We start from the raw sequence: 17,534 nt of genomic DNA, 5'->3' as shown, positions 1-17,534 counted from the left end.
AGAAGCTCAAATACTATTAATGGGAATAAGATATATCAATATTTTTAAACTATAAAAACTACAAAATATGATAAATGAATATTCCAAAATCTATAAAATCTTATTCCAATGTGTATTTTAATTACAATATGTGAAATGGAGCGGATGCGGTCGATGCATCAATCAATCCTTTCCATTAATTAATTTAACAAAAAAAAGGATATTACGATATATATATATATTCATGCATACATGCATTTGTATGCATTGAATCCTTACAAAATAATAATATGTAATGATTACATATCATTAAATTTTTTGATAAAATCCCAGATGTAGTATCCTCAGATTCTCCTTTTATCATTTTGCCCTTATATTGTTAAACAAGCAAGATTTAATCGCAGAAATCCAATCACATAAATTAAAGGGGAATCTTCTTCATAACGGAAACTGGAAGACTCTCTCTCAAGGCTTCATGTAAATTAGTATTTAGGCGCGAGGGCGCTTTAGCAAAGGCAGTTAGGTACAAAAAACTTAATTTTATGACATAATTAGATACACGTACAAAAAATGTAGGCATATCCAGTGTGAGATTTTATACGGGAGACTTTGTGTTCAGTCCCCATTTTCTGTAATCTTTATCTTCACTCCCTATCAATGAAGGATATTTTTTTGGCATTTTCTCTCATCAGGGAGTTGTAAATAATTTTGTTCTGAAACAGGGACTGATCACCAATTCACCGATTTTATACACGATAACGTCGAGTGATGTCATACAGTCACAATCATCTGGAACGGCGCCGTCAAGAGAATGCACAGCTCCAATGTCAACATTATGAAAAGATCTTCAATAAATCCTGCATGGTTTTGTTCCCTTTGCTCTCTCTTAATTTATGGCATTTGTCATATCATTCCAATTTAGTTTGATGCCCAAAGGAAATGGCTGCATGAGCAATCATTCTGGACAACCCACAACTCTTCTATATAAATGGGCACTTGCAAGCCTCGACAATGTCATCGTTGTTATCTAACAAGCCATAGAGATTAATAACCCTTATATATATTTTAACTGCAATGGAGTTCACAAGGTTGAAGAACTCCAGCCTGTTCTGCATGTTACTGGTTCTGATTAATCTACGTATGTCTGCACAGTGCTGTACAAGAGAAGGCTCGGTATTTATGCATCGCAAGGTTTCTAGCTCTCTATTCCTGCATGCATTTCTTAGATGATTTGCTCACCTAGCAAGCTAATCAATATTACCCCAAGATAATTAAAAATAAATTTCAACTTTCATGAGTATTAATTCTTTTGAGCAATCCCAGTTTTCGGAAAATATAGGCATTGTCGCTCCATTATACTTCACTGAAGCTATGAAAGTCGCTGACTTCTAGCATAATTCTTGATTTCCAACCATGTTTACGTACAGGCTTTCTTGGAGATGAAAAAGACAGGTTTCAAGATCAGTGATGTGCATGTACCTGGAAGCCGTAGTGCAAATAATGAGATGCCTGAGGATTGGAATCTGAGGAGGGTTCCAGGTGGCCCCGACCCATTGCACCATAATGGTCAAGACCCGAAGAAGCACCGGAAAACTCCATGATATTTTGGCATTATGTTGCTGAAAGATTTCTGACGGTTTCTCCTTTATGCTCTGAAAACATAAATATCTATGTATGCATTTTGGACAATATAATGGTTATTTTAGATCTAAGGAAATCAAATGCTGATCAAGAATATATGTGAACGTGAAATTTACCAGCTTGTATTAGTTGACTTCTCAACATTCTCTCTTTTGCAACCCAAGTTTAATCAAATTCATGTAATTCCATGTTGACTTCTAAAATATGCTCAGATATCGTTAGCTCATACGACAACCATTCCAGCATTGTATAGATATTATCTGCATCTGCATGAGATTTGTCACCTGCCACAAATTCATAAATTTTACCATTAACTTCAATTGAGCTGAATCCGGGTTTCTTTTGAATCCCGAAGGTCTTCATTTTCTTCCTCACTTTACTGGCACCATGCCAACTTCCGGTCGCTGCATAGATATTCGAAAGCATCACGTAATTTGAATCACCACTTGGATCCAAATCATAAATATAATTCATCAAGCTTTCTGCCAAGTCCACTTCCTCACAAGCTCTACATGCGGCCAATAGAGAACCGAGCATTATCTTATTTGGCTTCATTGGCATGTTCCGCATCACCAATAAAGCCTCTTTCAATCTCCCAGCACGACTATAGAGGTCAACTATGCATCCATAATGTTCTACAGTTGGAGTGATTTTATGGAATTGTGCCATTTTATCAAATAATTCAAGCCCCTCACTTACTAAACCACCATGGCTACAAGCTGTAAGAGCTCCCGTAAAGCTCACGCCATCGGGTTTAAACCCATCAATTTGCATAACTTTGAAATACTTCAAAGCTGCCTTTGCATGCGCATTAACAGCCAAGCCAACAATTATTGAGTTCCATGAGACCAAGTTTCGTTTAGCCATGTTGTGGAACACCTGGTGAGCCAACTCAACAAATCCACACCTACAATACATGTCTATTAAAGAATTATTCACCCGAATATTGTCTCTTAAATCATGGATCAGCACAAACCGATGTAACCATAACCCTAAACCAAGTGCTCCCAAGTTAGAAACTGCAGAGAGCACTGAGACAATTGTTACAAAATCAGGCGCCACGCAAAACATCTGCATCTCTTGAAAACAATCCAAAGCTTCTTCGAACTTTCCCTTCTTCACAAACCCATCAATCAGTACAGTCCAAGACACAGCATCTCTGTCGGGCATTTCATCAAACAAATCGATTGCCTCCTCAAATTCACCATTTCTCATGTAACCATTAATTAGAGTATTCCAAGTCACCTTATTCTTGATATCCAAGTGGTCAAAAACCATTCTGCTGATTCCCAATTTACCAAACTTCGAATACATGCCAATTAAGGCAGTGCCCACCATCACGTCGTTAACATCCAACCCGAGTTTTCGACAATACCCGTGAACGGCAGGGCCGAGGGATAATCCCTGGGATGGGAAATTGGCACATCCAGAGAGCAGAGTTACGAAAGTGATGTGGTTTGGCTCGGCACCCGTTAATCGCATGCGATCGAATTCTGAAGCTGCTTTGGATAGACGACCGTTTTTACAATAGTGGGCGATAGATGAGGTCCACGAGGCCGTAGTGGCGTCAAGTTCATGGTTGTCGTAGGAGCTTTTCAGGGCCCAGTGGTGGAGTTTTGGAGGAGGCTGCGGCGGCGAAGGGAGCTGGATAGGGATTGGGGAGGCTGTGAAGGCGGGAAGAAGGCTCATTCTTTCAAATTACAGTTAGGTCTCGTAGAGAAAACGGCTTCCTAGTTTTCCTTTTTCCTATTCTTTGTATAGCTGGCAAAATGGGGTAGATATGTTGGTCCACCCATTTCATAAAATAGGTTGTTGGCCTTACTAAAATCTTGATCCACCAAGATACGGCTCGCCCCGCATTGATGGGTTGAGATGGATTGCGCGTTGGTCCGTCTCGTCCCACCAATTCAACGCAAAATTAGCAAAGTCGAGTCGAGTCGAGCTGTCTCGCTACAAAAAATAAGGAAGTCGATTTGATACAAGGGGACATTGGTCCCCAAGTTTCATGTCTTTGTTGGAATCGTACAAATCCTACGACTAGATCCACCGACAGTCCCATATTAATGATACGAAAATTATTGATTGTATCAAGCAAACTCATGGAATTGAATTGAACTTGCTTTTGTAACTCTTGTAAACTTTAAAAATGATACTTTAAAATGACTGTTGGTATGAATAAATTCAAATATCATGATCATGGCAAGACTTTGTCAAAACAAAAACTTACACATTCGTAAATATTATACATAAAATTCGATTTTTATTTGGTTTCTATCTATAGTGATTGCCTATTTGGTCTTCTCTCGCCGCCACGGCGCAGATAGACTAATAGGAGATGTATAAGCAGCAGCGAACATAAATTCCTTTCACCGAGCATCAGCAGAGGTAAATGAATCAGCAAAACCTGATGGCTTAGCCGGTATGCTTCCTTTGCTGTCCTGGCTACAAGTGCCACTAAAATCTTGGGTATCCGCTTCCTGCCAACCCTTCAACATCTGTGGAAGAGGCAACGTCATGTCAATGCCAGAACAATGATCCATATTTTCGTACGGTTTCCATTTCTCGACCAACCGAGCTAGCACATTCACGATGTGTCCCATATCTGGGCGATGGTTTGCCTCACGTCCTGTGCAATGTCCTGCCAATTCGGCTATGATGTAAATGCTATCGTAAATTTCTTCTTTTGCATCAAGAGAAGGGTCGATCGAGGCAATGAGCATATCTTTGTTAGATTTAATCTGGCAAAACCACTCAGCCAAGTATCTGTTTTCCTCTGAACGATTTTCATCAAGTGCCACTAACCCTGTCAAGAGCTCCATTAGTACTACTCCGAAGCTGAAGATATCGACCTTTGTGGTTATTTTTCCCGTCACTGACAAAGATCAAAAGATTAATAGACAGAAAACAAAAGAACAAATAAATCAAACACAGATGAACCAGTATTAGGCACTGAATTCCTAATTCTTATCAAGAAAATATGCAAGCGATATGAAAGGCGCAATAGTCTTGAGCTTATTTATTTGTCATTTATAGAAAACATTCTTACCAGCGTATTCAGGTGCAAGATATCCAAAAGTTCCAGCCAGTCTAGTAGCAACAGATCTCTCTTTATCGGGAGCCAACTTTACCAATCCAAAATCGGACACTTTAGCCCGAAAATCGTCATCAAGAAGAATGTTTGCCGATTTCAAATCACGGTGTATAAAGCTTTGGTGCGCCAAAGAATGGAGATATTCGACTCCTCTGGCTACATCAAGAGCGATACTGAGCCTTCTTGCCCAAGATAAAGGCTGTAAATTTAGACTCCTCCACCGGAAAAGATGTCTGCTAAGAGCCCCTTGAGACATATATTCATAAACCAGAACCCTCTCGTTTCCTTCAGACGAGTACCCTAAAAGGGATACCAAGTGACGGTGGCGAACATTAGAAAGCACAGCAATTTCAACTTGAAATTCATTCACTGCTTTGTTACTAACTGCCATAGCTTCCATTCTTTTAACGGCTAATTTTGTTCCATCTTCAAGTTCACCCTTGTAAACTGCTCCAAAACCTCCACGTCCCAGCTCGTTTTCTGGCGCAAAATTATTGGTCACTTTACGTAGGACCTGAAAAGATATTATCAAGTTCCCCGCCTCAAGAACCTGAGTATCATCCAACCTGTCGATCATCCCACTCTCGGTACTGCCACCAGTTCGAGTATCCGAGGATGAGCTATCCGCTACTGTGATTTTTAATGTATGACTGGGATCTGATGAATCTTTTGGATGGATCACCACACCACCAGATGATTTTATAATCCTTTGTTGGCGACATAGGCAGTAGACAGACAGTAATACTGCAAGAAAAATCAAAATTGTAGAACCCGCAGCTGCAGCCACTTTGACCAAAACTCGAGATTTGGTCCCATTTTCTGGTCTTGACTTCTCTGTGACAGCAGTAGGTGCATAAGTCCTTTTACCTCTACCATTTGACGCTGGGTGAAGATCTATTGAAGGATTGTTCGGTGGTGATTCATGGCCATCATTTGGAGAAGGCGGCATTGGTGGTGCAGTATCCGGTGAGGGGGATTGTTTAGGTCCATTAACTGTCAATTTCGGATTAGCATCAATTATGACACTCACATCATCACGGAATCTTGGCAGTGGTGGCTCGAAATTGTTCCCACGTACGTTCAACAATCTCAAAGATCTCAAAAGGGTAAGATTTGTAGGAATGATACCGTGTAGATTGTTGCCTTCTAAATGAATTTCAAGTAATGATGGTAGATTCGCAAGTGAAGGACCAAGTGTACCATTAAGCCCAAGATTCTTCAAATTTATGACCGCAACCTCGTTCCTCGAGTCACAACTTATCCCCCACCAAGGTCCTCTACACGGGTCGTTACCAATCCAATCAGAAGCAAGTTTTTCCGGGTAACTCAAATCTTGAAGAAAATCTAAAAGAGCATTCACTTCAGGAGCACATGGCTCACCAGGATCAGATTGGCAAAACGAATTTGACTCGTAAGAAACATTTTCAGATTTGAACTTTGGTATTGAACCCATTAACATGTTATTGTTCAAATCCAATACTTGAAGATGCATATTGGCCAAGCTTTGGGGAATCAGGCCAACGAGCCGATTCCCATTGAGGTTGAGCTGTGTCAATAAAGTTAAATCCCCAATATTATCTGGAATCGAACCCGTAAATTGATTGCCATGGAGCCATAATTGAGTTAATCCAACCATGGTTGAAACTACATCCATAGGGCCACTCATACCACCCCCATCTTGATTATTTAACCACAAAACCTGCACCATGGAGTCACGAAAGCTGCTGGGTAAAACACCGTTGAGCCTGTTGCCCGACAATCTCAACGAAGTGAGAGACGGAAACTTCCCGAAAAACTCGGGCACCGGTCCGACAATGTTGCAACTCGAGCAAGAAAAATTAGCCAACTGAGAACACTCCGCTAGCTCACTGGGTATACTCCACCCCGAACTTCGATTAAAGGGATTATAATCAGCTGCCAAAACACGAATACTGCTTAGACCTTGAAAAAAATCTGCAGGGATCGTGTCGAAATCATTAAAATCCAAGTATGCGAATTGTAAATTGGATAATCCACTGAAAGATGGGAGCTTTCCATTAAAGTTATTTCTCTGAAGGCCAACATTCATCAGCATATCTAATTGATTAAAACTCTGTGGCAAAGGACCCTTTAGTCCAAGGCCCTGAACCTGGATTTGAGTGATTCTGCCATTAGAACAGAACACATGTGGCCAAGGAGGGTCACAGGGGTCATTTCCCCCATCAGGCCATTTCAAAAGCTCTGGATTTTCTAACCCATTTCTGAAATCATCCAAAATCTTGAAGTCATTTTGGTCGGTAATACAATGAACAACTCCCAAAATACAAATGAAAAGAATCCTAACAATGTGCATCAGTTTTCTTGGAGAAACATCCATTTTCCATGCATGATTATATCACAATGCAACGGGATCCGATATCTACAAATGAAAAAAAAAATGTGCTCAGAGATTCCGGCCGGGGTTGTGGGGAGAAAAAATAACAAACCTCGTCCAGTGTACATGCAAATGAAAGAATCACTTAGATCGGCTGGTTTTGTAATTTTTGGAAGCAAAATGGTGAATATTTAATGGGTTTTTTCCCCTCAAAGCAAGAAAGAAGATTGAAAGCAAGAAATGTGGAGAATTTTCACCATTTTCTTCGGGATTTTCATTCCTCTGCAATTGGAGCAACGTCGCCTGTATTTCACAAGAGTACAATTATTCAGTTACTGCTACACGTTCTCTCTCTCTCTCTCTGACATTGATTTTTCTTCTTGGTGTTTTGTAATTTCTTCTTCTATGTAATCTTTCTCACTGACTTTTACGGTTTGATGACAAGCGAGAAACAGTTGAATACAATGTATGATGAAGATTACCATCATGTGTTTCACCTGACTGAAGACACTTTTGAAAACGAGTTCTTGAACTTATGTTTGTCATCCACTTCTTACTCAAGTTTTATAATTATGAGATTTAAAATAATTTTATTATTTTTATCTATAAATTTATCATCGTATCATTCATCGTCTCCTATCACATATCATGTCTAAATCAAAAACTATCTTTTAAATTTTTACTTTTTATATTGTTAGCAATATATTTTATGGATACATTGCACTTTTAATTGGACAATAAATTCTATGGTCCCATTAATAAATGCACCAGTTTGATCGGCGATAATCAAGGGAGCAGATTTCAGGTTGCTTTCAGTTTTTGTAATAACATCCCAAATCATCCTTAAAATAAATAACCAAATTAGCTAAAATAAAACATTAAATAAACAATCACAAATTGCAGGCCCACTGTAATTTTATCTGTGTTTTATGACTGTGTGGTATACAGTATACTGTTTTTCTTCTCATTCTGGTTTTTAGTTGCAATTCTTGACTTTTTAAAATAAAAACCATGACTTTATTTTAAAATCATAGTTTTCTTATTTATCTAACGAATAAAACATTATTTGAAACTCTTAATATATACAATCAAATTCGATTTACCTTTAATTTTTTCTTAAAAAACATAAAATATAATCTTAAAACCATTTGGTGCATGCATATTCTATTGAATTTTAGTTTGAAACTCCGAATATAAAATTGATAATAATCTTAAGCTTAATTAAAGAATGGAATAATACAATGGATTTTTTATGATAATCATTAATTAATTATCAGAAAAAGTATTGTACTATATATATTTTTAAAAAAATGATTGGAAATAATATTTTTGCTTCATAATTTTTTTTATTTATCTTTATAAAAAAAATATTTTAACGCACAATCAATTTACAATTTTACATGCGGATGAGTTTAAAATAAAGGGTTCTCACATTAAAATCCATGTGTATTATGTAATGTTGTGATTCAGTTCTTACTAGATTTTTTTTATTCAGTCCCGACATAAATGTTTGTTCGTTTGTTCTAGCTCTCTAGGATAACAATTCTATACATATGCCCTAGTCACCACCCATTTTTTCCCTATTAGCATCTCTTTTCTCTTGAAATTTTCTTCTAAATATAAAAAAATTTACGTACAGCTCCAAATCTCTTAACAATGAGGTGATTTTCCAAGCTCTATGTCCATAGAAAATAAGCTGAAATTGTGCAGTTTATTGTAGATCTCGATTTTTCTTTCCCTTGATCGACTTTCACTTTCATCCATTCTTCAAAGTTTCATGATCAAAGCTCAAAACCTTGTAGAAATATGTCGATTTTCCCATGTCCACCGATATAAAAGAACTTGTTTTTCCATCCCTTCAGAGAAGACGGGACGTCGTAAAAAAAATCGGCTTCTCAAGCGAGCAGATAAGGAGAAGGCGTTCTCTTCAAAGCGGCGTACAAAGAAGTAACGAAGGATAAGAGGATTAATAAGGAAATTGTGTATTTTAAAAAGGACATAGGTGGCGGCCATTATTCGTGGTGTGAAGCTGGTTTATGGGCACACTGAAAAACCGGGCCACTTCGATAAAGGAGGGGATGAGAAATCTGAGACCACTGCGAACCTGGTCTCTAGAGAAAGTAAAGAAACCTTGCGGAGGCTAATTAGCCCGATTGGAGGGACCGGGGGCTGGGGATCCGGATTTGGTTGGAAGAAGGAATAGAACCTATGGCTCGAAATCTTCTTTCCGCTCATAGCACGATGGAAGTGTCCGATTACTCTCCGCATGGTAGAAAACCAGGGAGCACTCGAGACCTGAGGATGAGGTAAGCTAGGAGCCCGGGTCTTGCCTTTTCCATTTTTAAAAACTCGGGAAGGGCCAGAAGTGGAGGATTTGGTTTTTTGATTTTTTGACTTTTTGGGAAGATGAACGGAAGTGGGTTTTTTCACAGAAGGGGAAGGAGACTCGGAGTGTGCCGCTGCAGACTCGCACTCAAGAGAGCCGCGTGCATTCGCTCCAGAAGCAGGAGGTGGAATTAGACAATTGTTAAAGAGAAAACAAAAAAACTTACGAGTTGGCTGAAAATCTGACGGAAATAGTAACAGTCGTCGGAGGAGAAGCACAGTACGCCGAAAATATGATGGGAGGTTGTGGAGAGAGTGCGAGAGCGTAAAAGTGAAAAGTGGGGAGGGTCTTTTGTTTTATATAGTCGAAGGAAATTGATCTAAGTCGTTGATCCAAAGATGAAGGGACGATCAGGATGCATATTGGAAATTGTTCAAGGATATGAAAAGACGAGATCAGAATTTGATACTTCTCAGACTAATCAGATTATTGAAATTCGAGACGTTCCAAACTATTCAAATTCTAGGGTTTACATCATCATGAAATCAACCCCACAAGATGAGAAGATAAAACGACAAAAGTTTCCATGACCAGGAATAAGAGAGTGATCGAGACAATGATAAAGACTCTAGCTCGACTATATAAGGAGGGAGTGGTGATACCCCCAGGCGAGCCCGGATCATAGATGACTCGAGACAGCGAGAAAGACTCTAGCCCAACTATTTAAGGAGGGAGTGGTGATTCTTCAGGCGAGCCCGGATCATGGATGACTCATAGAAAACTTTGAAGGGAAGTCATATGACTGGCCGGGTATGTGGATGCCCGAAGCATCATTTCCCGGAGCTAAGGGAACTCGGGCTTTCGGACAAAATCCGGATGATACCTCCCTGTCCGGGTTATCTCGATAAAAGAAACACACTCAAGTGCACAGGTATGAGATACCTTAACTCGGTAATTGTCGCTGTCAAATCATTTGAATTTGACAAGAAGAAGGAGGCATCATGGATGGTCATGAGCAGTGGCTGTCAGAAAATAGGATATGAGCAACCATCTTATCATAATTAGTAAGTAGACACTAAAAATAAGGTCATCATTGACTTTCTTTATATAAATACTGTGGGGACCCGGACGCTAATCCTTTTCTTAATCATCGTTGAGATTTAATTATCAGTTCTGATAAACAGGGTCTAAAAATTTTTCTTTTTAAAATACAGGTGCGGAAGATAATGGCATTTAAATAATATACATATCTGTATAACAAATACAATTCAGTAGAAAAGTACAATACTGTACAACCTCAGTCTAAGGTTAGTTACTAAGTTCAAGTAATAAAACAAGTCTACAGTAAGTCCGGAATCACCACGCTATCTAATCCAGCCTCTTTCTCATCTTGACCCTGATCCAGCCCCACCTGTTGTCATGCACACATACAAAACAAGACAACAGCCGGATACTCCGGTGAGAATAAATCCCAGTATAAAACATGGTAAACATGCATATACACAAAGTAAATCATGAAACATTCTATCATGAATAAAATTAAACCTTATAGATTTCATAATCTATGAAATCAAATCAAAATAAGCATGCAGCTCAATCAGATAAACATGCAATTCACATCAAATCATATAACCATGCTATCATGTCTGAAAGCAATAAACATGGGTTTCATAGTCTATGAAACCACATCTCTAAAACATGCAGTTCTAGTCAAATCATGTCTAGACTCGACTCAAATATAACTCTAGGGATCCCGGGGTGAATAAGACGATCGGTCACCTACTCTCCCATCGGGGTGACGGTACGTCTTATTCCTAGACTTCGGTCTGATCTGTATCGAATAATCTACAATAGGACGGTGCCTGCTCCTATGTAACGATACACCGAACGTCTAGAAGTCTGACTGATCTGTCAAACTTTCCTATCTTAAATGCAATGCATATAAATCTATAAACAAAGCATTAACATATCAGCATATTCATATCAAAATATAACAATAATCTAGTATGTGATTTTATTGGGAAACTCAAATAGGATCTTATTTGAGCTATGTCTTCCCGAATATCACATGAATTATACCTTTGTCGTCCCGGTCTGACGATGACGAAGACCTGTATTCAAATCTGTCTATCTCGAATCTGAAATGACAATATTGAATACGCTTTATCAGTGAATAACTCAATATACAATCTGTTCTGATCAATACTCAATTTAGTATACAATCTGATCAATGTCTGGACAAGATACAATCTGAGTCATATCAATAATATCACAATCTAATCGAAATCATATCTGAATCTGATCAATCTAACTCAACTGATGTTTCGACGGCATAACAATACAATCTGAATAACCCGTCAATCTGAACATCACAAATATAATACTGAACTTATAATCTGTGCCCACATAATTCATACTCTGAATATTAACACAATTCTGATATAAAATCTCAGTCAATATCTTTCAAAAATCATAACAATTACAGGAACAGTCTGTTCTTTAATCTGACTTCAATTCTATAATGTCTACGGTAGCAGAAACACCATATCTGAATCATATTCAATTCTGACAATATCATAAATTCAAATCTTGTCTAAACGTAACAAAACTTACGTCCAATTGTAGCATGTGTCGATAGGAACACAGTACTGAAGTCGGATTCAAAATCTGACGGACAGATTTCTCACAAAAGGCGTAAGGATTTTTCACTCTTTTTCAGAAACCTTTCTCGATTCTTTATCCTCGTTTCTGAAGAATTTTTCGAAGTATACATATATATATATATATATATATATATATATATATATATATATATATATATATATATACATATACGATGCATGCAAGAAGGCAAGTGTCTCATCTCGCCTATTCCACGTCTCGCGCTCGGGCGGTAAGAAGTACCGCTCGAGCGCGGCACTTTCTGTCGGATACTACTCATTATCCATTGGCGCTCGGGCGGTAACTTTCTACCGCTCGGGCGTCACATGTTCTGTCTGAATCTCTTTTTTTGTGATGCATTGGCGCTCGGGCGGTTCTTTTCTACCGCTCGGGCGCCTGAGGTTCTGTCCAAATTCTTGGCTAACCATGCAACAACGCCCGGCCTCGTCATTTGAGTTCTTATAACCTCAATCATGTCAATAATCAACGTCTGATTACAATAATTAAATCTCGGGCATTACAAATATCATGTTTGTTTAGCATTCAAACATTCATTTTTTCACTTACATATTGCCTACAACATTTACCACAAAATTCTCTCATAAACACTTCACTAACTTGAGGATCGGAGTGGTCACGCCGGAGAATCTCCTGACACCAATTAACGCTCTTTTTCCTTAAGAGTGTAGCTCCAGGTACCCGGACACCCCTCTCCAATTCATCAACCTGACCTGATGTAATGGCTCATTAAGCTCTTACTCGATTGGTCAGGTCTTTATCATCCATCATGAGATCCTTGAAGATCACAATTAAGAGCTTGTAATTTTATGTTCTATTTTTCAAAGTGTGTTATATTCAACAAGTTCCAATTTGTGAGACAACTTGTTTTGTGCAATATTTCTTTATCATTGAAAAATCAAAACAATCTTCAAAAAAAAAAAAAAATCAAAACAAGCTTGAAGCTTTTTCAATAACATCCAATCACCCAAATAATTTATTTGTGTCAGCTACTTTGTTTGTTGTCATGTCATTGTAACAATGTTTGATTTCTTTATGTAATTTATTGTGATAATTGGTTGATATTTTATCTCAATAATTTGCTATTGATTTATCATTAGCATAACGTATTTCTTTTGTGGTTGAGCAAACCCAATTTTTTATGTACAAATTTCACCAACCATCGATGTTAAATGGTTTCCTGTGGGTTTTGTGTCAATGACTCGTATAAATTTTTTATCAAATAAACGAATATCAAACTTAACAAAAATGTGCATAACGTCTACCAAATATGTCACTCAATGCATCATTATATTTAGTACAAAATATGAGTGGGTTTTATATGAGATCGTCTCACGGATTTTAATCTGTGAGACATGTCAAACCTACCGATATTCACAATAAAAAGTAATACTTTTAGCAAAAAAATAATATTTTTTCATAGATGACCCAAATAAGATATCTGTCTCACAAATACGACATGTGATACCGTCTCACACAAGTTTTTGCAACAAAATATATTTTCTTAAATTTTGTTACTGTCATCATCTATGTCAATATATCATTTAAAGTAAAATTAGCCAACTATATATCATATTGAATTAATCTTACACTTAATATATAGTACTCAATTTCTGTGTCACGATAGTTCATTATAATTTGATAGTACTTGATTAAAGTTAAATCGTACATAATTTATGAAAGATAATACCTTAAATCTAACAAATCATTTAATAATATCTAAATGTGGTATAATCTTATCAACTAATGTACATTGACATGAGAGTTAATAAAGTGGTTAATTTATATTGCATGGAACATATTTAATGTATTAGTGATGATGATATATTGTTCTAGAACCATTGATTTATATATCAGAGTCGATCATCTACATCGGATTTATTTGCGTCGAAGTTCCATAATGTTTTTCTTATTAAATTGACACGAGCATGAATTTATACCACTGGAATTTAGATGCATGATAGGAAAATATCGTATCAACCATACCAAATAACATATCATTGATACCAAATATTATATTAATGGTTGCTAAAAAAATTAATGATATTAACACCAGATCAATGATACAAAATTGATACCAAATATTGCATTAATTATACTAATATAAAATGTTAATAGAATCAAGAAACCATGCTAAACTGGAACCATTCAATCAACAATAATAATTACCTAAATTCTAAATATATTTTCTCAACATTCATCGAGATAAAACATTATGTGGAATATTAATCGAGATGAGTAATTTGTTCTTAGTCATAAGCTTCATCTTCTTCATCTTTTTTTATATTCTTTGCTTAATATTTTAAAGAATTCAAATATGTGGACGGCAAAAACTTATGTGAGACGGTTTTACATGTCGTATTTCGTGATATCTTATTTGTGTCATCTATGAGAAAGTATTACTTTTTATGCTACGTTTGGTATGTGTGATGAGATAAGTAAATGATTAGTAATTAGAATGATTGAAAAATGAGATATATATATATATTAATAGTATGATTGAATAAATAATATGGTGTTTTTTATGATTTTAAAATGATGGATTAATTTTGTATCTTTTATTGTAATGACCAAAATGCCCCAAGTGTTAATTATATATATATACTAGTTTTTCACCCGTGCGATGCACGAACAATTATTTTATCTAATTGATTATTAAAATTAGTATATATGACAATTTGTTTACTTTCTCTATAACTTGACTTTTTATCAAAGTGAAATATTTATTGTTTTCATATACATATAGATCTTAACAATGAAATACTGAATAAAAGAGCCATTTTTGTAGTTTGGCTAAAAATTAATATCACGCTTGTATTAGACAATGAATGACATGACATAATGTGTTTATCAATTATATTGTATTCACATATAAATTTATGTGCCATGTAGAAAACAATAACTGTAACAAACTAAAATGATAAACATGATACAAACTTTTAATGTGGTTTTAATTTCAATAAATAATCTAAATTAAAATACAAATAAACTAAATGGATTATAGATCATACAATTAGAAAACAAAAGAAATTACAAATTTTGAAAAACTTCCTTAAATATAACATTTGTTGTTGAATTTTTCGGGTTGCTATCACTATCACATATCAAAATTTTTAGACTCTTAGGATTCATAACTCTGGATAGAGCAACGTACGACTGGTCCATGACTAAAAACAAAGTTATTTAAAAAAGTCATATATGAGACAATGATTGTCCCTGACTTTTGTTGATTATCATTGAATATAATACAATCAAAGAATACTGAACTATCTTTGTTGAAATTTAAAAAGAAGCCTTAGATAAGAAGGCGTCAATGACATTCTTGGAATAAACACTTTATGACATGCATTACTTCCAATAAGAAATTTTCCTTCCAAACATGGTTTCCGAGCCTTGTCACGATCAATCTAGTATCATTGCATAATTCAAGAGAATGATCTATGTTGGAGATAAAGTACTAATTCTAAAAGAAACATTTATAATGATAACTCACAAGATAAATTTATTCAAGTATAAAAAAATAGTAATTGGTATTTAATATAAATTTATGTAACATGGATTATTAATAATAGCCTACTAACAACTCCATAATCAATTTTGTCCTTGAAGTAATTAAACAAACAAAATTTGCCTGTTAAGTATGTCAAATTCCATACATATATTTTAATTCTAAATATGTTAATTAATAATTTTTTCTTGTTTATATTATTTTGCATGAATATAAAAAAAATAATAAAAATGATAGTTTATATTAAATTGACTTACGATTATTTTTTAATAATCTATAATAATTCGAGAATTGTTGGTCTAACATTAAAGTTAATATATTGAAGAGAAAAATGATTTTATACTATCATTGAAATAAATATATTAGATCTCAAAAATAAAATCAAATTAAAAATAGTTCATCTAAAATATAGATGAATTTTTTTAATTATAATAACTTTACATCTATATATATATGTCATTAATTTTAAATTAATAAAATAATTTCAGCGGAGCACAATTTTTGAAACATGTTTCCAAATTTCAGAATTCATATTTAAATTGTGAATAACAATTTGAATTTGATTTATAATTTCCAGAATGAAATTTTATTTCTGGATTTGAAATTTGAAATGAAATTTAATTTTTGGTTTGTAATTTCTAAGAAAGATTCAATTTCATACAGTTATACATACAGACATTAATATACAGTTTTAATAATGAATTAAATATTTTTAGACATTTATTATAATATATATTACCACATTTTTCATTTATTTCCTTCTTTTTTAGAATGTCATTTAGGCGGGAACTTACTAAATTTAGCAACAACTCTGCTTTTATATATATATATATATATATATATATATATATATATATATATATATATATATATATATATATATATATATATATATATATATATATATTTTTCTTTTTAGTAAATAATTTGGGCAGTAAATTACATAAAATATCAAAAATTATTTTTGGATGATTTACCCCATGAGTGATACTGAACATCACAATCATTTTTATTTTAAATTTATTTATACAGTTTTTACTTAAACTGATTGATATAATTAATGCAAATTTTTTAATATAGTTTACTTTTTTCAATATAGTTTAGTTTTAATTTGAGTAAAAAAATTAAAAACATATAATACATAAATTACATTTGAAATAATATAAAAATTAATAAAATTAGAAATTGAATTAAATGAATTGATATAATCAATGCATACAATAATTGAAGCGGTCATTTATTGCAGTGCACGTATGCCAATATTGGTGATAAAACTTTCCTTTTTTAGAAATGACATTTTGGCGGGAAATTACTATTTTTGGCAAAAACTCTGCTTTTATATATATATATATATATATATATATATATATATATATATATATATATATATATATATAAATTTATAACACTCAACCAATTTTTTTTTTAGAAAATTTAAATAAACTAATTAAATATTGTATTTCTTTTTAGTAAGTAATTTGGACAGTAAATTACTTAAAATAACAAAAATTATTTTTGGATGATTTACCCCATGAGTGATACTGAACATCACAATCATTTTTATTTTAAATTTATTTATACAGTTTTTACTTAAACTGATTGATATAATTAATGCAAATTTTTTAATATAGTTTACTTTTTTCAATATAGTTTAGTTTTAATTTGAGTAAAAAAATTAAAAACATATAATACATAAATTACATTTGAAATAATATAAAAATTAATAAAATTAGAAATTGAATTAAATGAATTGATATAATCAATGCATACAATAATTGAAGCGGTCATTTATTGCAGTGCACGTATGCCAATATTGATGATAAAACTTTCCTTTTTTAGAAATGATATTTTGACGGAAAATTACTATTTTTGACAAAAACTCTGCTTTTATATATATATTTAAAATAATTAGATAGATAATTAAATATTTATAATTATAATTTACATTTATTAAAAT

The 17,534-nt window shown here is 34.3% G+C and overlaps 2 protein-coding genes across 6 annotated transcripts; both read right to left on the bottom strand.

Moving 5' to 3' along the window:
• Positions 1-520: 520 nt before the first annotated feature.
• Positions 521-3,663, bottom strand: LOC140834214 (pentatricopeptide repeat-containing protein At1g05750, chloroplastic). 4 transcript variants are annotated; one of them, XM_073198956.1, is made up of 4 exons: positions 1,737-3,663; positions 1,459-1,631; positions 734-1,188; positions 521-586 (listed from the first exon to the last, which is right to left on the bottom strand). In XM_073198956.1, the coding sequence occupies exon 1, from the start codon at positions 3,307-3,309 to the stop codon at positions 1,786-1,788; it is 1,524 nt and encodes a 507-aa protein (XP_073055057.1). In that variant the 5' UTR covers positions 3,310-3,663; the 3' UTR covers positions 521-586; positions 734-1,188; positions 1,459-1,631; positions 1,737-1,785. The 4 variants fall into 4 exon arrangements, with proteins under 4 accessions (XP_073055057.1, XP_073055046.1, XP_073055064.1 ...); XM_073198945.1 differs by lacking the exon at positions 521-586 and having other exon boundaries at positions 652-1,188; positions 1,459-1,647; XM_073198963.1 differs by lacking the exon at positions 521-586 and having other exon boundaries at positions 652-1,088.
• Positions 3,664-3,814: 151 nt separating this feature from the next.
• Positions 3,815-7,564, bottom strand: LOC140834204 (receptor protein kinase TMK1-like). 2 transcript variants are annotated; one of them, XM_073198922.1, is made up of 3 exons: positions 7,177-7,564; positions 4,667-7,109; positions 3,815-4,492 (listed from the first exon to the last, which is right to left on the bottom strand). In XM_073198922.1, the coding sequence occupies exons 2-3, from the start codon at positions 7,065-7,067 to the stop codon at positions 3,987-3,989; spliced, it is 2,907 nt and encodes a 968-aa protein (XP_073055023.1). In that variant the 5' UTR covers positions 7,068-7,109; positions 7,177-7,564; the 3' UTR covers positions 3,815-3,986. The 2 variants fall into 2 exon arrangements, with proteins under 2 accessions (XP_073055023.1, XP_073055015.1); XM_073198914.1 differs by having other exon boundaries at positions 7,322-7,564.
• Between the last annotated feature and the right edge of the window lie 9,970 nt (positions 7,565-17,534).

The sequence above is a fragment of the Primulina eburnea genome, chromosome 1 (genome assembly GCF_022965805.1).
Source record: "Primulina eburnea isolate SZY01 chromosome 1, ASM2296580v1, whole genome shotgun sequence".
NCBI classification, from domain to species: domain Eukaryota; kingdom Viridiplantae; phylum Streptophyta; class Magnoliopsida; order Lamiales; family Gesneriaceae; genus Primulina; species Primulina eburnea.
Note: the sequence above shows the minus strand (reverse complement) of the source record. Positions and strands in the feature narration are given on the sequence as shown.